This window comes from Ovis canadensis, chromosome 1 (genome assembly GCF_042477335.2).
Source record: "Ovis canadensis isolate MfBH-ARS-UI-01 breed Bighorn chromosome 1, ARS-UI_OviCan_v2, whole genome shotgun sequence".
Lineage (NCBI taxonomy): Eukaryota > Metazoa > Chordata > Mammalia > Artiodactyla > Bovidae > Ovis > Ovis canadensis.
In genome coordinates this window covers 120,042,197-120,064,534 of record NC_091245.1, presented here as the reverse complement: position 1 = coordinate 120,064,534, position 22,338 = coordinate 120,042,197, and the positions used below count along the sequence as shown (strand labels likewise).

Here is a 22,338-nt window from a genome sequence, read left to right as displayed (position 1 = left end):
GGTAGAGATTTCTTGCTGGACGATGCTCCATGGTTGGGCAGACCAGGTGAAGGTGACAGCAAGCAAACTGAGGCATTGAGAACAATGAACTTTATTCCACATGGGAGATAAGTGACATACTCAAAATATCCAACTCAACCACTGAAAATCAAAGCACTATGGTAACTGCTTTTATTAAATATGTTTGGGCTGCACATAAGGGGGAAAAAAAACAACCTTCTTGATCATATTTCTGAATGCAATTCTCTCCTTAAAGCAAAAACATTTCGTTTTCAGAATAAATTATGATGGGTGATAAAAAGCAGATACAGTACAATAATGTAAGTGGAAGATATCATGGAGCAAGCAAAATGAACCACCACCAACCACATTAAAGGCGAATCTTCATCCAAAGAAGGTGATGGTGTGTACATGGTGGGACTGGAAGGGATGAGCTGCTTCTGGAAAATGAAATGATTCATTCCAATAATTACTACTCCCAATTAGACCAACTGAAAGCAGCACTCAATGAAAAGCATCCGGAATTAGCCAAAAGAAAATATAATCTTCCATCAGGATAACACAAGTTTTGCATGTTTCTTTGATGACCAGGCAAAAGCTGATAAAGCTTGGCTGGGAAGTTCTGATTCATCCACCATACTCACTAGACATTGCACCTTCAAATTCCCACTTATTTTGATCTTTACAAACTTCTTTTAAAGAAAAAAAATTCCAATTCCCTGGTGTAAAAGGCACCTGGAACAATTCTTTGTTCTAAAAGGTAAAAAGTTTTGGGAAAATGGAATTATGAAGTTGCTGAAAAATGGTAGAAGTTAGTGGGAAAAATGGTGAATCACTGCTTAATAAAGCTCTTGGTGAAAATGAAAAACATGTCCCTTATTTTTACTTTTTAAAAATCAAAGGAACTTTTTGATCAACCCATATTAGCAAATCGAATCCAGCAATTTATTTAAGTTATATAGTGAAAATGCTGGGTTTGTTTGTGGAATGTAAGGTTAGTTTTTCAGATTAGTAAATCACCATATAAACAAAAGACACAAATCATCTGATATCCAGAAAGAGTATTCATTAAAATATGCAACTGATACCTCTAATGAAACTGGGAACAAAAGGGAACTCTTTATCCTGATAAAGAGTATATACCAAAACTAAAAGACAGAGAAAAACTACAGCAAACAGAATACTCACTGGTGAAAGATTAGAATCTTCACAGCCAGCACACTAGGACAAACAGGTTTTAAATGTTTTAAATAAAAGATACAGATTAGAAGAAGTCATTTCACAAATATAAGGAACTTTCTAAAAACCTCAGAGTTTAGCAAAGGTGGGATAAAACCAAAACAAAAAATAAACAAGTAGAAAATATAATTTTGATTCAATTTAAAAAATACTAAAGAGAATAATTTTTAAATAAAATCAATTTCATTGCTGAGAAAAATATAATTGAGATCTATTAATATAATTAGCAAGAAAAATGATAAGCTATAGCTAATAAGATAAAGATTATAGAGAAAATTAAGACTTTATTATAAAGAACTACACATTTAAAAAAGTAGCTCTATATTAAAACATTTCTAACTGGGGAATTTTTGCAGAAACTAACGCCAGTGGCATTAATATGTCTCTGGTCAAAACTGTGTAAACATAAAGAATATCATGAAGCTGTCAGTTCTTTTCAAAATGATTCAAAGATTTAAATATACTCAAAATAGAACTGCCTTATGACCCAGCAATCCCACTGCTGGGCATACACACCGAAGAAACCAGAATTGAAAGAGACACATGTACCCCAATGTTCATCGCAGCACTGTTTATAATAGCCAGGACATGGAAACAACCTAGATGTCCATCAGCAGATGAATGGATAAGAAAGTTGTGGTACATATACACAATGGAGTATTACTCAGCCATTAAAAAGAATACATTTGAATCAGTTCTAATGAGATGGATGAAACTGGAGCCGATTATACAGAGTGAAGTAAGCCAGAAAGAAAAACACCAATACAGTATACTAACACATATATAGGGAATTTAGAAAGATGATAATGATGACCCTGTATGCAAGACAGCAAAACAGACACAGATGTGTAGAGCGGACTTTTGGACTCTGAGGGAGAGGGAGAGGGTGGGATGATTTGGGAGAATGGCATTGAAACATGTATACTATCATGTAAGAAACGCATCGCCAGTCTATGTTCGATGCAGGATGCTTGAAAAAAAAAGAAAGAAAAAACTATATTTCCCATAGCTTATAAGAATTTATAATATTACACGATGATTTTTAATATTCATGTTACAATGGGAATGTAATTGAATACCAAGATTCATGTATCAAATTAATAACTAAAATAGGTTATAATTAATACTGGGCTATTTTACTTTAGAATGTTATTCTAAACAGTTATGGAGATTGTGAGTAGTTAATTAATAATTTGGTTGATGTCTCCTGTAGGCCAGAAATAGATATTTATCATCATCTGCTTCATACAGTTGTTTTTCACTCATGAGGTATGCCAAACACTTGTGAAAATACTGTATTTTCCTTGCAAAAAAACAAAAGTAATAAATATACTCAAAATACTGAGATTAGTTTCTCTGCACAGACAAGAAGGCAAAGTAAAAGGACCTGAGTTCACTTCCTCTTGCTAACAGTGGGACACGACTGAGTGACTTCACTTTCATGCTCTGGAGAAGGAAATGGCAACCCATTCCAGTGTTCTTGCCTGGAGAACCCCAGGGACAGGGGAGCCTGGCGGGCTGCCGTCTATGGGGTCGCACAGAGTCGGACACGACTGAAGTGACTTAGCAGCAGCAGGAGACACTAAAAATCACAACTAACTGCTGAAAAACTAGCAACAAAGAGGATTGGAACCTCTCCAAAAAAAAATTCTACCTCCAAAAACATAAAAAACCCCACCAAAACAAGATGGGGGGGGGGCACATGTGCAAAATAATCAAATCTCATACCTGCCAGCTGGGTGAAGCACAAACTGGAAAATAATTATATCTCAGAAGTTCTCCCACAGGTGTGATAGTTCTGAGCCTCGTGTCAGGCTCCTTAGTCCAGGGGCCTGATATTGGGAGGAGAGCCACCAGAGCCATTTGGCTTTGAAGGCTAGCAAGGCTTGCTGCAAGAGCTCCAGAGGGCTGGAAGGAAGCAGAAACCTCATGGAGAGCACACACAGGATATCATGTGTACCAGGACCCAGGTGGAAAAGCAGCAACTTCATAGGAGTCTCAGCCAGACTTATCTGCTAGTCCTAGAGGATCTTCCTGCAAAGCAGGGGTTGCTGTGGCTCACTGTGGGGACAAGCGCACTGGTGGCAAAGGTTCTGGGGCATGTTCACTGCTGTAAGCTGTCCTGAAGGATACCATTGTAATGCCAAGTCCTAGCCCCACCCAACAGCCCGAAGGTTCCAGTGCTGATGTCTCAAGCCAAAAAATAAACAAGGTGGGAACATATCCCTACTCAGCAGACAAGCTGCTTAAAAGTTTTCCTGAGTTCAGTGTCTTTGTGACCCCATGGACTGCAGCCTACCAGGCTCCTCCCCTCCATGGGATTCTCCAGGCAAGAGTGCTGGAGTGGGTTGCCATTCCCTTCTCCAGGGGATCTTCCTGAGCTCAGAGCTGCCTCTAAACACAATCTTTGCCACTGCCCTGCCAACCAGAGGAACAGGACCCAGCTCCAACCACCAGGGGGCAGACACCAGAAGAAAAATGAATTACAATCCTGTAGCCAATGCGACTACAGAGACAGAAAGTGAGACAAAGTGAGATGACAGAGGAATAGGTTCCAGACGAAGGAACAACAACAACAAAAACTAAGTGGAGACAGACAGTCTACCTGAAAAAGAACTGAGTGTAATGACAGTAAAGAGGATCCAAAATCTTGGAAAAAGAATGGAGGCACAGACCAAGATACAAGAAATGTACTGAAAGACACCAAGAAATGTTCAATGAAGGGCCAGATGATATAAAGACCAAACAGAGTAGGAAACACAGTAACTGAAAAATACACTAGAAGGAATCAATAGCAAAAATCAATGAGGCAGAAGAATGGATAAGTGAGCTGGAAGACAGAACGGTGGAACAGAATAAAGAAACAAAAAGAATAAAAAGAAATGAGGACAGTTGAAGAGAACTCTGAGACAATAGTAAACGCACTAGCGTTCATGTTATAGGTGTCCTGAAAGAAGATGTAGAGAAAGGGCCTGACAAAATATTTGAAGATATAATATCTGAAAACTTCCCTATTATGGAAAAGTCACCCAAGTTGAGGAAGCAGTCATGTACAGCAGAAACCCAAGGAGGAATGTGCCAAGACACATGTTAACCAAATTGATAAAAATAAAAGACAAAAAGAAAATATTAAAAGTAACAAGGGAAAAGCAACAAATAACATTAAGAGAATCCCTGTAAGGTTATCAGCTGATTCTTCAGGAGAAACTCTAAAGGCCAAAAGGAAATGGTTTGACATATTTAAAATGATGAAGGGAAAAATGATAACCAAAAATACTCTACTCAGCAAGGCTCTCATTCATATTTGATGCAGAAATGAAAAGCTTTATAGACAAGCAAAAGTTGTGAGAATGCAGCACTACCAAGCCAGTTTTATAACAAATGCTACAGGAACTTCTCTAAGTGGAAATGAAAAGGCTGCAACCAGAAACAAAATTACAAATAGGAAAGCTCACCAGTACACACAGTAAAGACAGGAAATCACTCACACAGAATGAGGAGAGTACAAATGCAGGATAATGGAAACGCATTTGAAATTAAGTGACCAGCAACTTAATCTTGGGTATATAGGCGTCTATATCAAAACCTCATGGTAACCACAAACCAAAAATCTATAATGGACTCAACACACAAAAACAAAAAGGTATCCAATGCTCACACAAAGAAGAAAAAGGAATCAACCATAACATGAAGACAGTCATCAAATCACAAGGGAACAAAAGAGGAAGAAAAGAGACCTATAAAACAAGAACAAAATGAACAAATGGCAATAAGCACATACGTATCAGTAATTAACTTAAATGTAAACAGATCAAGTGCTCCAACCAAAAGACATACAGTGGTTAAACGCACAAAAATAAGGCCACATATATGGTGTTTACAAGAGAACCACTTCAGATCTAGGGATACATACAGACTGAAAGTGAAGAGATGGAAAACGACATTCCATGCAAAAGGAAATCAACAATGGAATAACACTCGTATGAGAAAAAATGAACAAAATAAAGACACACAAGATACAAAGAAGGATACTACCGAATGATCAAGTTCAGTTCAGTTGCTCAGTCGTGTCCGATTCTTTGCGACCACCATGGACTGCAGCACAGCAGACCTCCCTGTCCATCACCAACTCCCAGAGTTTACTCAAACCTATGCCCATCGAGTCAGTAATGTCATCCAATCATCTGATCCTCTGCCATCCCCTTCTCCTCCTGTCTTCAATCTTTCCCATAATCATGGTCTTTTCCAAAGAGTCAGTTCTTCACATCAGGTGGCCAAAGTATTGGAGTTTCAGCTTTAGCAATCAGTCCTTCCAACGAATATTCAGGACTGATCTCCTTTAGGATGGACTGGATCTCCTTGCAGTCCAAAGGACTCTCAAGAGTCTTCTCCAACACCACAGTTCAAAAGCATCAATTCTTTGGTGCTCAGCTTTCTTTATAGTCCAACTCTCACATCCATACATGATTACTGGAAAAACCGTAGCTTTGACTAGATGGATCATTGTTGGCAAAGTAATGTCTCTGCTTTCTAATATGCTGTCTAGGTTGGTCATAACTTCTCTTCCAAGGAGGAAGCGTCTTTAAATTTCATAGCTGCAGTCACCATCTGCAGTGATTTTGGAGCCCAAAAAAATAAAGTCTGACACCGTTTCCACTGTTTCCCCATCTATTTCCCATGAAGTGATGGGACCAGATGCCATGATCTTCGTTTTCTGAATGTTGAGCTTTAAGTCAAGTTTTTCTCTCTCCTCTTTCACTTTCATCAAGGGGCTCTTTAGTTCCTCTTCACTTTCTGCCATAAGGGTGGTGTCATCTGCATATCTGAGGTTATTGATATTTCTCCCAGCAGTCTTGATTCCAGCTTGTACTTCATCCAGCCCAGCGTTTCTCATGTACTCTGCATATAAGTTAAATAAACAGGGTGACAATATACAGCCCTGACGTACTCCTTTCCCAATTTGGATCTTTGCTTTTTTCCTTTGCCTTTCACTTTTCTTGTATTCACAGCTATTTGTAAGGCTTTCTCAGACAACCATTTTGCTCTTTTGCATTTCTTTTCCTTGGGAATGGTCTTGATCCCTGCCTCTTGTACAATGTCACGAACCTCTGTGCATAGTTCTTCAGGCACTCTCTCAAATCTAATCCCTTGAATCTATTTGTTACTTGCACTGTACAATGTCACGAACCTCTGTGCATAGTTCTTCAGGCACTCTATCAGACCTAATCCCTTGAATCTATTTGTTACTTCCACCCTATAATGATCAAGAGATCAATCCAAAAAGAGGAATTAACAATTTTACATGCAATCAACATAGGAGCAATAATAATATAATGCAAATACTAATAGTCATAGAGATTCAGGTTTGATCTCTGTGTTGGGAAGAGGAAGAAATGGGCCTCTGGGCCCGGAGGAGGAAATGGAAACCAATTCCAGGGTTCTTGCTGAAAAAAATCCCATGGACAGAGGAGCCTGGCAGGCTACAACCCATAGGGTCACAAGAGTCAGACACAACTGAGCAACTGAACAAGACACACGCACCAGCCATGAAAGAAGAAGTCAACAGCAACACAAGAGTGGGGACTTCAACATTACACTTCTATCAGTGGACAGGTCATCCAGACCGAAAATTGCTACGAAACACAGGTCTTAAATACACGTTAGACAGACTTAACTGACACTTATAGAACATTCCATCTCAAAGCAGCAGAATACAAATTCTTCTCAAATGCACATGAAACATTCTCCAGGAGTGATCACAGGCTAGGCCACAAAGCAAGCTTGGGTAAAACTGCAGTTACATCAATCACCTTTTCCAACCACAACAATAGAAGAATTTTTTAAAATCAAGAAAAAAAAAAACTAAAAAAAAAAAAGAAAAAAAACCACTCAGAGGATAAACAATAAGCTGCTAAATAACTAATGGATCATGGGGAAAAAAACAAAGAGGAAATTAAAAAAAAACTTAGAGATAAATGCAAACAAAAGCATGATGATGCAAATTTATGGGATGCATCAAAAGCAGTTCTAAGAGGGAAGTTTATAAGCAACACAGTCTTATCTCAGGAAACAAGAAAAATTTGTCAAATAAAATCTAACATTACACCTAGAGAAACCAGAGGAGAAAACAAAAATTTAAAATTACCAGAAGGAAAGAAAGAGCAGAAATAAATGAAATGGAGATATAGCAATAAATTAAATAGAGACAAAATAAACAATAGACAAGGTCAATGAAACCAAAAGCTGGTTCTTTGAGAAGATAAACAAAATTGATAAACCTGCAGCTAGACTCATCAAGGAAAAAAGGGAGAGGCCTGAACTCAAAACTAGAAGTGAAATAAGTAGAAATTATAACGGATACCACAGAAATACAAAGGATCATAGGAAGCTACTATGAGCAACTATACATCAATAAAATGGACAATCTAGAAGAAATGGACAAATTATTAGAAAGGTGTGTGCATATCTGTACTCAGTTGCTCAAATGTGTCGATTCTTGGAGACTTCATGGACTGTAGCCCACCAGGCTCATCTGTCCATGGGATTTTCCAGGCAAGGAATACTGAAGTGGGTTGCCATTTCCTCCTCCAAGGGGTCTTCCCAACCCAGGAATGGAACCCATGTCTCCTGCACTGAGCCACCTGGGAAGCTTATTAGAAAAGTACAACCTTCCAAACCAGGAAGAAACAGAAAACACAAACAGAACAATCACAAGTATTGAGATTGAAACTAATTAAAACACTCCCAACAAAGTTAAGTCCAGGACCAGATGGCATCACAGGCGAGCTCTATTAAACACTTAGAGCAAAGTTAACATCTATCCTTCTGAAACTATTCTGAAAAATGGCACAGGAAGGAACACTTCCAAACTCATTCTATGAGGCTAAAATCAGGCAAAGAAGACACGCAAAAATATTAGAGGCCGATATCAATTAACAAAGATGCAAAAACCTCAACAAATACTAGCAAACTAAATCCAACAGTATATTAAAAGGATCATACATCATGATCAATTGGACTTATCCCAAAGATACAAGTATTTCTAAGTATCTCCAAGTCAGTGTGATGCACCACATTTACAAATTAAAGAAAATCCATAGAAAAGTAGGCACAGATGGAATATACCTTAACATAATAAAGGCCATATATGACAAATTCAACACCATATTCAATGGTGAAAAGCTAAAAACATTCCCTCTAACAAGACAAGGATGTCTACGCTCACCACTTTTATTGAACATAGTTTGGGAGTTCTAGCCAGGGCAATCAGAGAAGAAAACAAAAGGAATCCAAATTGGAAAAGTAGTAGCATAACCATCACTGTTTGAAAATGACATGATACTATGCATAGAAAATCCTAAAGATGTTACCAGAAAACTTACTACAGTCCATTAATTCAGTAAAATTTTAGGAGACTAAATTAATACACAGAAATCTGTTGCATATTTATACACTAAGAACAAAATAACAGAAAGAAAAAAATAAGGAAACCATCTCATTTGCCATCACATCAAAAAGAATAAAATACCTCAGAATAAACTTAACCTAAGGAGGCAAACAATTAGAACTGGACATGGAACAACAGACGGGTTCCAAATAGGAAAAGGAGTACATCAGGGCTGTATATTGTCACCCTGCTTATTTAACTTATATGCAGAGTACATCATGAGAAACGCTGGGCTGGAAGAAGCACAAGCTGGAATCAAGATTGCAGGGAGAAATATCAATCACCTCAGATATGCAGATGACACCACCCTTATGGCAGAAAGTGAAGAGGAACTAAAAAGCCTCTTGATGAAAGTGAAAGAGGAGAGTTAAAAAGTTGGCTTAAAGCTCAACATTCAGAAAATGAAGATCATGGCATCTGGTCCCATCATTTCATGGGAAACAGATGGTGAAACAGTGGAAAGAGTGTCAGACTTTATTTTTTTGGGCTCCAAGATCACTGCAGATGGTGACTGTAGCCATGAAATTAAAAGATGCTTACTCCTTGGAAGGAAAGTTATGACCAACCTAGATAGCATATTCAAAAGCAGAGACATTACTTTGCCAACAAAGGTCTGTCTAGTCAAGGCTATGGTTTTTCCAGTAGTCATGTATGGATGTGAGAGTTGGACTGTGAAGAAAGCTGAGCACTGAAGAATTGATGCTTTTGAACTGTGGTGTTGGAGAAGACCCTTGAGAGTCCCTTGGACTGCAAGGAGATCCAACCAGTTCATTCTAAAGGTGACCAGTCCTGGGTGTTCTTTGGAAGGAATGATGCTAAAGCTGAAACTCCAATACTTTGGCTACCTGATGTGAAGAGCTGACTCACTGGAAAAGACTCTGATGCTGGGAGGGACTGGGGACAGGAGGAGAAGGGGACGACAGGATGAGATGGCTGGATGGCATCACTGACTTGATGTACATGAGTTTGAGTGAACTCTGGGAGTTGGTGATGGACAGGGAGGCCTGGCGTGCTGCAATTCATGGGGTTGCAAAGAGTTGGACACGACTGAGTGATTGAACTGAACTGAAGGAGGCAAAAGACCTGTACTCTGAAAACTAGAAGATGCAGAGGAAAGAAACTAAAGATGACACAGACAGATATACCATGTTCTCGGATCTGAAGAATCAATATTGTCAAAAAAAAATGATTATACTACCCAAGGTAGTGTACTAACTCAATGCAATCCCTATCAAATTACCAATGGCACTGTTTTAGAGGACTAGAACAAAAAAAAATCTTAAAATTTGTATGCAGACACAAAAGACTCCAAAACAGCCAAAGCAATCTTAAGATGAACAGAGCTGGAGGAATTAGGCTCCCTGACTTTAGATTATACTATAAAGCTATAGTCATCAAAACAGTATGGTACTCATACAAAAACACAGAACAACGGAATAGGATAGAAAGCCCAGAAATAAACCCACTCACCTATGGTCAATAATCTATAGCAAAGAAGGCAAGAATATACAATGGAGAAAGGACAGTCTCTTCAGTAAGTGGTGCTGGGAAAAATGGACAGACACATGTAACAGAATGATATAATATTAAAACATTCTTTAAGAATGTAAACAAAAATAAGCTCCAAATGATTAAAAACCTAAATGTAAGACCAGATATTATAAAACTCTTAAGAGGAAAACAGAACACTCTCTGACATAAATCACAGCAATATCTTTTTGGATCCATGTTCTAATAACAATAAAAACAATAATAAACAAATAGGATCTAACTAAAAGCTTTTACACAGGACGTCCCTAGTGGTCTAGTTGCTAAGGCTCTAAGTTCTCAATGCAGGAAGCCCTGGTTCGACCCTTTCATCAGGGAGCTAGATCCCAAATGCTGCAACAAAGTTTGAAGATCCCCTGGGCTACAACTAAGACCTGGCTCAACAAAATAAATACATAAATAAAAATAAATATTTAAAAAGCTTTCACACAACAAAGCAAACCATAAACAAAGCCACAAGACAACCCACAGAATTGGAAAAAATATTTTCAAATGATGCAACCCACAAGGCATTACTCCCTAAATCTACAAACAGCTCATGCTGCTGAATATTAAAAGAAAAAAATCAAAAAAACGGGTGGAAGATCTTAATAAACATTTTTCCAAAGATGTACAGATGATCAAAAAGCACATAAAAAGATGCTCAACTTTGATAATTATCAAAATGCAAATCAAAATTATAATGCAAATAAAAATTACCACCTCGATAATTTTTCCCAAAATTTGCATAATTATATAAACTTTAAAATGTTTTTATAAATTTTATAAACATAAAAATTGCATTATAAATTTTCCATTATAATTTATTCCAAATTATATTATAAATTGTTATATAATATAAATTACTATAAAGTTTGCATTACAATTATAAAATGAATTTGCACTATAATTTTGATTATAATGCAAATAAAAATTATAATGCAAATCAAAATCATCACCTAAGAATGGCCATCATCAAAATGTCTACAAACAGTAAATGCTGGAGAGGGTACGCAGAAAAAGGAACCTCCTACACCGTTGGTAAGAATGTAAATTGGTACAACCACTATGAAAGGAGTCTGGAGGTTCCTTAAAAAAACTAAAAAGAGAGTTGCCATATGATCCAAGAATCCTACTCTTAGGCATATATCCAGAGAAAAACCATACTTTGAAAATATACATGCACTTCAATGTTCACCGCAGTACTATTTCCAATAGCCAAGAAACGGAAGCAACCTAAATGTCCATCAACAGATGAATGGATAAAGATGTGGTACATATATACAATGGAAAAAAAAAGAGTAAGATAATGCCATTCGCAGGGATTTACCCAGCATCCATTGGCTCACACTGTACTTCCACTGCAGAGGCACAGGTTTAATCCCCGGTTGGGGAACTGAAATACCACATTGTGTGTGGTGGGGGGAGGGGCCTCCCCCAAAAAATGCCACTTGCAGCCAATACGGATAGATCCATAGACAATCTCTATAACCTAGAGAGATTATCACACCAAGTGAAGTAAGCCAGACAAAGATATATATGGTATTGCTACATGCGGAATCTAAAAAAAGAAAAATGATACAAATGAACTTATTTACAAAACAGAAGCATATTCACAGATTTAGAAAACAAACTTATGGCTACCAAAGGGGAAAGGTAAGGAGGGGAGGGATAAATTAGGAGTTTGGGATTAACATATACACAAGACACTACTTTATCAACAAAGGTCCATCTAGTCCAGGCTATGGTTTTTCCAGTGGTCATGTATGGATGTGAGAGTTGGACCATAAAGAAAGTTGAGTGCCAAAGAATTTTGAACTGTGGTGTTGGAGAAGACTCTTGAGAGTCCCTTGGACTGCAAGGAGATCCAACCAGTCCATCCTAAAGGAGATCAGTCCTGGGTGTTCTGGGAAGGACTGGAAGTCCTGGGAAGGACTGATGCTAAAGCTGAAACTCCAATACTTTGGCCACCTCATGCAAAGAGTTGACTCACTGGAAAAGACCCTGATGCTGGGAGGGACTGGCGGCAGGAGGAGAAGGGGACAACAGAGGGTGATATGGTTGGATGGCATCACCGACTCGATGGACATGAGTTTGAGTGAACTCCGGGAGTTGGTGATGGACACGGAGGCCTGGCATGCTGCGGTTCATGGGGTCGCAAAGAGTCGGACACGACTGAGCGACTGAACTGAACTACTATATATATATATAAAATTGATAATCAACAAGGACAGGAAACCCTACTCAATACTCTATAATAACCTGCATGGGAAAAGAATCTGGACAATAGATATACATGTGTACAGCAGTTTGTGTTCACCTGAAACTAACACAGTGTTGTAAATCATGCGTGTGCTGTGCATGCTAAGTTGCTTCAGTCCTGTCCAACTCTTGGCAACCCCATGGACTGTAGCCCATCAGGCTCCTCTGTCCATGGGATGCATCAGGTAGGAATACTGGAGAGGGCTGCTGTGCCCTCCTCTAGGAGATCTTCTCAACCCAGGGATCAAACCCACGTCTCTTACCTCTCCTGCACTGGCACGGGGGTTTTTTATACCACTCATGCCACCTGGGAAGCCCAAATCAACTATATTCAAATATAAAATAAAAATTTAAAAAGAAGCTGTGATATATACATGCATAGGACCACTACCCAGTCATTAAGAAAGAATAAAACACTGCTATTTGCTGTAACAGATGGACTTGGAGGACACTATGCCAAGTGAAATAAATCAGACCAAGATCAGTACTGTATGTGGATCTAAAAACTACAACAAATTAGTCAATGTAAAAGAAGACTCATATAGAGAACAAACCAGTGGCTTCCAGTGGGCAGAGGTGCAAGATAAGGGTGGGGGAATGGGAGGTACTAAGGATGAGGTATAATAGAGACTCAAGCATGTACTGTACAACATGGAGAATATAACCAACGGTCTTTAATAACTATAAGTGAAAAGTAATCTTTAAAAAATGTATAAAAGTTAAAATAAAAATGCACAAACACTCCCCTCAAAATCCCCCAAATCCTAAGATTAGAATCCTGTGATTCTAAATCAGGAGATTCTTAATCTCAATAGCTTTTTTGTGACGCATGATAAATTGTATGTGGAAGATCAAAGAGACAAGAACAGCCATAATATTCCAAAAAAAAACAAAGTAAAAATATTATGAAAATATTGTGTTTTAACAATAAATTGGCACTAAAAAACAAGCAGATTAATAGGACAGACGATATCAAAAAGACTCATGCATAAGCAGAAGTGTGGCGTGGCACTGCACATGGGACACATAGATCATTCAATAGATGGGACAGCAGATCACCCACAAGGGAGAAAAGAAGCTGAACCTCCACCTCACATCATACCCATTACCTACAGGGGAAAAAAGAAGCTGAACCTCCACCTCACATCACACCCATTACCCAAAATGGAAAAAAGAAGCTGAACCTCCACCTCACATCATACCCATTACCCAAAATGGAAAAAAGAAGCTGAACCTCCACCTCACATCATACCCATTACCCAAAATGGAAAAAAGAAGCTGAACCTCCACCTCACATCATACCCATTACCCAAAATGGAAAAAAGAAGCTGAACCTCCACCTCACATCATACCCATTACCCACAAGGGAGAAAAGAAGCTGAACCTCCACCTCACATCACACCCATTACCCACAAGGGAAAAAAGAAGCTGAACCTCCACTTCACATCATACCCAAGTCAATTCCAAGTGGAATAAGATCTTGGAACTATAAAATAAAGATATCTTCATGGCCTTCAAGGAGAAGGGAATTCTTTACCTGGGGTTAAGGATAAAATAAGTGTAACTCATTTGACCTTTTGGAAAAATAAATTTTTTAGTTTTACAGGCAGATTTAATAGATGATTTGTAAAGCAGGACTCCATTACACTGTTTATCTACTTGGATTTTGGAAGTGTAGTATTAATACCATGACTGAATAAGATGGTGCCCATTATAGATGAGCATCCTCTTAAGAGTATGGGCGACTCCATGGACTGTAGTGATCAACAGACTGCATTCCTAATGCTGATTTTGCCTGAGATTTGCATTGTCTTGCAATGTGAAACTAATTACATAATTATCTTTGGAACTTAACCTCACAACCCTTATTGTAACTACAAAGTGGTTTACAAGATATTTAATGAGGTGTTATATTTGTGAAAAAATACCATGTAATTCAAAAACACTATAAAATGGCAGATTACTCTGTGTAGTAGTTAAGTCATTCAGGATAATTTTAATTGTGGTCATTTTCTGATTCTCATTGCTGGAAGTTATTAAATCTTAGCAAGCATCACCAATATTAAATGTTGAAAGTCCATTTAAACTTTAAATTTGGAGCAATTGTCTGTGTTTGAACAGATGAAATAAAGACAGCTTTGTACGCCCAGAAAGTAAAACTGTACCAATTGCTAGCCAGTCTTGTTTTAAGAGCCACATATTTCTTTTCCTGAGCTAATATTCAAGATAATTAGTATGTGGCCATTTTGTTACCCTTAAGAGACTGCAGTTCTGGATTTTTGGTTAAAGGTTCTGGCTGCTATGGAAATTTTATTTTAAATATATTCTGAATTATAAAAACAAAAAAAAATTTGTATTTTTTTCCAGTTAATTGGAATGATTTCCAAATTTCTGCAAGTAAGGTAATTGTAAGTTTAAAGCATTAAGCATTTATTGGTAAATAATGTATATATTCTCATTCTGAGAAATATAAGTAGGTCAAGTAAAAATAAATTCTTTAAAGTTTACTACAAAAAAAAGTAAAAGGGAATTCTTAAATAAGACCCCAAGCACCCACAAGCTATCAGGGAAAAAATTGATACCTTTACTACATTAAAAATAAAAACTTCTATAAATTAAAATACCCATGAGAGAAAAATGAAAACAGGTATCTGCACACAATTAAAATAATCAATAAAAACAGATATACTATAAACTTCCATACACCAATAAAGATGACAAACAATCCAACAGAGAAATAGGGGGAAAGACGTCATTTAAAAAATACACAGAAATATACAGAATATGTGGCGTTTCCCTGATGGCTCAGAGTAAAGAATCTTCCTGCAATGAAGGAGACCTGGGTTCAATTCCTGGGTTGGGAAGATGCCCTGGAGAAGGGAATGGCTACCCATCCCAGTATTCTTTTTTTTTTTTTTAAACAAAACATGTATTTATTTGGCTGCTCCAGATCTTAGTTTCGGCATGTGGGATCTAGTTCCCTGACCAGGGACTGACCCAGGCCCTGAGCATTGGGAGCACAGAGTCTTATTCACTGCACCACAAGGGAAGGCCCCACTCCAGTACTCTTGCCTGAAGAATTCCATGAACAGAGGAGCTTGGTTGGGCAGCACATGAAGTTGCAAAGAGTCAGACATGACTGAGAAGTTCAAATAAACAAAATAAAATACATTATTTAAACATGTACTTATCATAAAACTATTCATAAAACAAAGGAAATCACACAAAATTCAGAACCGTGGTTCTCTTAAGGGGGGGATGAAATCAGAGAGAAATATAGGGGCCTTCAGTGATAACAGCAAAGTGCTATTTCTTCAGCTGACTGGCAGGTGCACTGCTGTTAATTTTCTTTAAATTTTAAGTGAATGTTATAATCTTTTTATATGTGTATGAAGCATCGTTTTAAAAGCTGATAGACCTTCCATATAGGAAGCTGAAAGCAGTTTCTAAGGCTGGGCTCATGTTAAAGCAGAACTTATCTCTCAAAATGATTAACTATGAACAGGAAAGCAGCAGAGCGCCTCTGGTGAAGTACTGGAGAATGAGAGGGCCCAAATCTCCTACCCAACCCCACACCCCCAACACACACACACAAAACCTGAACTCCCATTCAGAGGAACGTTGTAGGGGTGGGCGGGACATGGGAGACTATCAAAATCTCTTCCAAGCTTAAAATTCTTCAATATAATGTGCTAAACCATAATGCCCACGAAGCCTTCACTCAGTCTCACACGTGCTTCTTAAACACCAGCCAGCACAGGAGTGTCAGGCAGATCTGAATGTCCTGTCCTTAGCGATTAATCATGTGTATCTCTCTCAGGGTGTCACTGTGTGAGATATCAGCTGGATTACACTACCCTTGGTATCTTTATTCTGTTGATGTAGCTGTCATTCTAATACAGTCATTTATCTTATTTAATTGATACATTCCCTAGGGCTATAAAATTGGCAATTTAAGACATGCTTAAATTGGTAAGCTCCAAGTATCTTAGGTTTCCTGAATGAAAAACATCGTGCTTGGTTTCAAACAGTGTGAAAAATAACTCAAGAAACATTCCTGGAGACCTTAACAGGATTGCTTTCAAGAACCACACTTTCTGTTAACCACTTAATTTTGAGACCATTGCAAAAATAAGTTTTTTTGGTGGGATGATTTGGGAGAATGGCATTCTAACATGTATACTATCATGTAAGAATTGAATCGCCAGTCTATGTCAGATGCAGGATACAGCATGCTTGGGGCTGGTGCATGGGGATGACCCACAGAGATGTTATGGGGAGGGAGGTGGGAGGGGGGTTCATGTTTGGGAACACATGTAAGAATTAAAGATTTTAAAATTAAATAAATAAATAAATAAATAAATAAAAATTAATCAGAAACAAAATAAACAGTCAAGGGCATTCTTACAAATGAGTGTCTGGCATATAGGGATTCCAATGCAGTCATGAGATGAACAAACCATAAACAGAGCTTAAGTAAAAATGTGAAATTAATTCACCAGCTAAGTTTTTACTGTTACTTTTTTACTACTACCTATTTTGCCAAACAGCTTCAGACAATTTAACACTTGAGATGAGCTGGGTTCACATCTTAAAGTTACAACAGCATTTTTATTCTATACATTTTGTTTACCTCAAGCTACATAACAGAACTTACTAAAAGACTGCCTTAAACTCCTTATTCCAAAGCCCACAGCTCTGACTCAAAAAAACAAACAAAAAAGGGACTAACACATATTTTTTTACTAAGACTGGGAAAAACTCAAAGAACACAATCAAAAATAAATATTACAAAACAGCTGCTTGTTATAGCAGATTTGAAAAACATTTCTAATTTCAAACACTTCTATAGACTAGTTGTCTACATTTTTAAGAAAAACTTTTAAACCCTGACATTGGTTAAAATCTAGTTTCTAGAAACGAGTATAAGAGTAAGATTTATACAGTCACATCCTTTGGTTGCAAGACACTTTACATAGAAACCTGTTTTCCTCATCTGAAAAATCAATTCATAGCTGTTTCATCTGTTTAATACTATTGTTCTGTTACTTTCGAAGCATAAAATTTCCCCCCCCTTACTTTTGAATGGACATTTCTGTGAACAGCCCTAAATCTAGATAACCTTATACCTGTTAGAAGACCTACCTAAGCACCTGGCCAGTAAAAGCCACTGATCTTCAAGCCAAAGGATATAAGCAGGAAAAAAAAACAAACAACAACAACAACAAAAACCCAAACAAATAAAAACACAATCTCCATAACAGGAAAAGGACATTATTCTATCATTGCTTGTAATTTTAAAAATTTTAAGGCTTACACACACTATCTACCACTTTTAAGAAGATTTACCAACAATAATTTAAGATTATCTTCTAATGTTTTATGTATCTGTTTAAAGAGCATCTTAACCAGGTCACTTATAGTCAATGCCTATATTCTATCCCACTCCTTTATACTTACTTGCAGCCTGACAATGAAAACGAAATCCTCGTGGAATTTCACCTGTAATTCAAAATATTTTATTGAGAGATGCAGAAATCCAGAAGCTCTTGGCTGTACTACAGTAATATTCCATAGTAATATACTATATCATAACATAGGTAACTGCTATTGTTATGTGAAATTACAGAAGGTTTAAACCTCAAAGGAGTTTTTTCCTAACCAATGGTATGATGACTATCAAAGAATCTTGGTATATTATTCACACTACTTTAAAAAGTTAGTCCTCACAGAGAAAGAAATACTAGGTAAAGAAAATCTGTGCTAAAAGAGTCTTGGCCAGGAGTCCATAAAATGGCCACAGTTGATGAGGCCCTTGATATACCAAGATAACTGACATATTTCTCAGAGGAAAGTCTCCAAGTTCCACCTTTTAAACATTTTATACCTGTTCAAAAATTCTCCTAAGCAGCAACTCTCATTAAGTAGGAAAATTTATTTTCCTGTTATTTCAAAACAAGGAAAAGTGTTGGACTGTCCTAATCAATTTTAAAGCAACTGACAAAACCAAAGATGAAATTATTCTTTCCCCAAATAGTTCTCCCTATATATTCCTCTCACTTATCTCTAAAAGGTACAGTACTCCCCTAACTACTATCTACCAACTTAAGAACTGAATCAAATCCTATGTGTTCATTACTAACTGCTTTTGATGGAGTGAAATAGTAGTAGGAATAATAATATCTGAAAGTCTTTTAAATACTAGTCTATTTCCATACCGTATCATGTATTCTTTATAAAAGTAAAAATGAAAGTCGTTCAGCCGTGTCTTACTCTTTGCAATCCCATGGAATTCTCCAGGCCAGAATACTGGAGTGGGTGGTCATTCCCTTTTCCAGCGGATCTTCCCAATCCAGTGATCAAACCCAGGTCTCCCACATTAGAACAGCCCTCCAACAGGTATTATCCCTACTTTATAGATTAATTAATAGGTTCAGAAAGGATAAATATTTTGCTCAAGGTTACAAGTCAACACCAAGTTAAAAACTAAGAACTGCTGAGGTGAAGGATGAGGTAAAGAAACAAAAGAGCAAAACTTTCAGGAAATTCTAAGACTACAGATAAGCAAATAGCAGGCTACAGATTTTTTCAGGCATTCTATCTGCTCAACTTTAATGCTTCAGTTCAGTTCAGTTCAGTCACTCAGCCGTGTCCAACTCTTTGCGACCACATGAATCGCAGCACACCAGGCCTCCCTGTCCACCACCAACTCCCAGAGTTTACTCAAACTCATATCCATCGAGTCAGTGATGCCATCCAGCCATCTCATCCTCTGTCGTTCCCTTTTCCTCCTGCCCCCAATCCCTCCCAGCATCAGAGTCTTTTCCAATGAGTCAACTCTTCGCATGAGGTGGCCAAAATATTGGAGTTTCAGCTTTAGCATCATTCCTTCCAAAGAAATCCCAGAGTTGATTTCCTTTAGGATGGACTGGTTGGATCTCCCTGCAGTCCATGGGACTCTCAAGTCTTCTCCAACACCACAGTTCAAAAGCATCAATTCTTCGGCGCTCAGCTTTCTACACAGTCCAACTCTCACATCCATACATGACCACTGGAAAAACCATAGCCTTGACTAGATGGACCTTTGCTGGCAAAGTAAGGTCTCTGCTTTTGAATATGCTGTCTAGGTTAGTCATAACTTTCCTTCCAAGTGGTAAGCGTCTTTTAATTCCATGGCTGCAGTCACCATCTGCAGTGATTTTGGAGCTCAAAAAAATAAAGTCTGACACTGTTTCCACTGTTTCTCCACCTATTTCCCATGAAGTGATGGGACCAGATGCCATGATCTTCGTTTTCTGAATGTTGAGCTTTAAGCCAAGTTTTTCACTCTCCTCCTACTTTAACGCTTACTTGAGGTTAAAAGCCTAAACCAGAAACTCTGTCAAACACTTCATTCTCAATAGTTTTTCACCCAGTCTACATTTGAAGAACTCACCCATACAACAGCTTTTAAGAAAAATACTATTATCAAATAAGATCAATATAAAAAAGTAACTTCTTAACATCTAGCATCTACTCTAATTGGCTACTTACCAGGATTTATAAAACTGTGGAAATCTGCCATAATACCTTCTTGGAGAGAATATTTAACACAGCCTATTTCACAAGGGAGGAAGCGCTGTTCACAGTGAGGGGGTAGCTCGCCATGGCTAAAAATATTTAAAAAATAAAAAATGCCTCCAAGGAGAGCTTTAAAAACAAAAAGACAACACAAACAGATAAGCATCTCAAGATATACTCCTTTGATAAAAACAAAAGTGTTAGAACCCTTCTCCTTCTGTTCCTATATTCCTAAATGAATTAGAAAAGAGAAAATAAATCAGGTGTATCAGATAAATAAATTTTTATAACATTTACCAAGGATTAAAGCAGTAACCACTCTTTGCATAAAATAACAAAATTATTCAAACTTACAGCTAGCTCTACAAAACTTAGCTATATATAAGCCTAAAATGTGAGTAATGACTTAAGAAAAGCTGTGACCCATATTCAAGAAATATACGGGTATGGAAAATAAAGCCAAGTAGAATCAGTATCGGAAAATTCTAGTACAAACTATGGACAATTTAGTTCACTCTTTACCTTTTAACAATACACACAAGACCACTTATAAATTCTCTAAAGAAAGAAATGTGAGAATGTAAGAAGGGTATTATTTACCAGGATTGGCCACACTTAAGGACTGCTAAAGATTAGTAAGTTTTTAACAAAGTCAGAACACATTTAATTAAAAAAAAAAAAACAGCCAAAAGGAATAGTAAGGACTCTGATTATATTCTTTGCTGCCCTAGGCTCAATTTATCTTTACTTTTAAAACAAACATATTTAAGTGTCTAGCTATAAACACTTGAATTCAAAAAGTATGTCTAATAGCATATGAAATGGTAGAAACCAAGAGACCAGATTTTTGTTTTTTTAAAAAAAACCCCAGTGTTACTTCAACAAATGCATATTACCGGATCTTTTACAACGTTAGTGCCATCATGTTTGAACACCATAGTCAATTACTTTGAAATGCAGAATCAAAATGAAGAGAAGACAAGTTTACTGATCAACATAAGCAAGAATTTTAAGTGCCCAAATTTATATAAGCAAAACACTGTAGGATTACTCTACCTTGGTCACTTTTTAGAGACAAGCCTGACAGATCCGGGGGTGAAACATTCTGCTTTGGTACAAGCATGCCTGGCTTCCTCAATGGAGTGCAAACAGGTTTCTAAAGAGAAAGGTAATCATTGACCATATATTTAAACTCTTGCCCACTTTATATCATATACTTAAATTTAGCAAAATAATTTTGAAACAACCCATAGATTAGTAACCACTCCAAGCCAGTAAACACAATGAGTACATAAATAATGTTTATAACACCAACACCCAAAGGCAGAGAATGGCAAAATCTAAAAATATTTTGAATCAAGGGGCTGGGTGGTAAACAACCAATCCAATTACTGTTGAAAGCCATTTCCCCACTACTGATAATCTAATCGTATGGAGTCACAAAATACATGCTTGTCCAGTGGCCAAAAGAATATCATTTGCCAGAGTACTCTAATACTGTTTGTTCTTCACTCGAAGTAAAAACCAGATTGTGTTGACTCCAAGTCTCAATGATGTATATGTAGAACATGACTTTTATTTTGAAGGGAAATAAGAAATTGTAGTGAAAAGAAGACAAAAAAAATTGGGGCTCACAAATATAAGTATTAATACGAATTCGACTGAGTAGAGCTTCTACTCAAACATAAATCCATAACATAAAAAACTCTCAAACCTAAAACAAGCAAAACTATTGAATTTCAATCCAGTGTTAGCAGTTTATAATAAGAATAGAATTTTTGCTATGTCATTATGGGAAGAATACAGAGGAAGGGGGTAAAATTCTACATCTACCTTGCCTTTTCTACATATGAATCAGCAACAGATTTTATTCAGTGCTTTAACATTCTGCTACACAGACAGAAATGTTCAATTCAAATAAACTTTATTCAACTCTTATCTTGTAAGGCACACAAAACATTAGTCAACATCCACAGATACTGTTATTTCAATATTTTAAACACAGACTGGTGTCATTCAAAAAGAAAGAAGGAACCAAACTACGGGTAAACATCTTAAAAAGATTCTTCAATCATAAAAGAATTCAAAAGTACCCTTAGAGGCGATCTAGTACAAATCCTCAATATCAACACTCCCTTTTGCTAATCATGGCTTATTGGTTACAGGTTTCCCAGTGGGATTTTCCCTGGCCTTCACCATCAAACGAAACCAAAGTGTGCCCTAGTTCAGGAGCCTGCTTGTTTTTCAGCAAGCATTCTGACACTAAGGAAAAAAAAAAAAGAAAAACTCTTTTTTGCACTCAC

At 37.3% G+C, this 22,338-nt stretch overlaps 1 protein-coding gene across 4 annotated transcripts in view; it reads right to left on the bottom strand.

The window, feature by feature from the left end:
* MAEL (maelstrom spermatogenic transposon silencer) overlaps nucleotides 1-22,338 on the bottom strand; it is a 74,347-nt gene that overhangs the window by 31,703 nt on the left and 20,306 nt on the right. For all 4 annotated transcript variants that reach the window (XM_069547938.1, XM_069547920.1, XM_069547928.1 and 1 more), the window contains 3 exons: nucleotides 21,092-21,191; nucleotides 20,009-20,164; nucleotides 17,936-17,977 (listed from right to left, as the gene is read on the bottom strand). In XM_069547938.1, coding sequence (XP_069404039.1) covers nucleotides 17,936-17,977; nucleotides 20,009-20,164; nucleotides 21,092-21,191 — 298 coding nt within the window. The remainder of the gene's footprint in view (nucleotides 1-17,935; nucleotides 17,978-20,008; nucleotides 20,165-21,091; nucleotides 21,192-22,338) is intronic.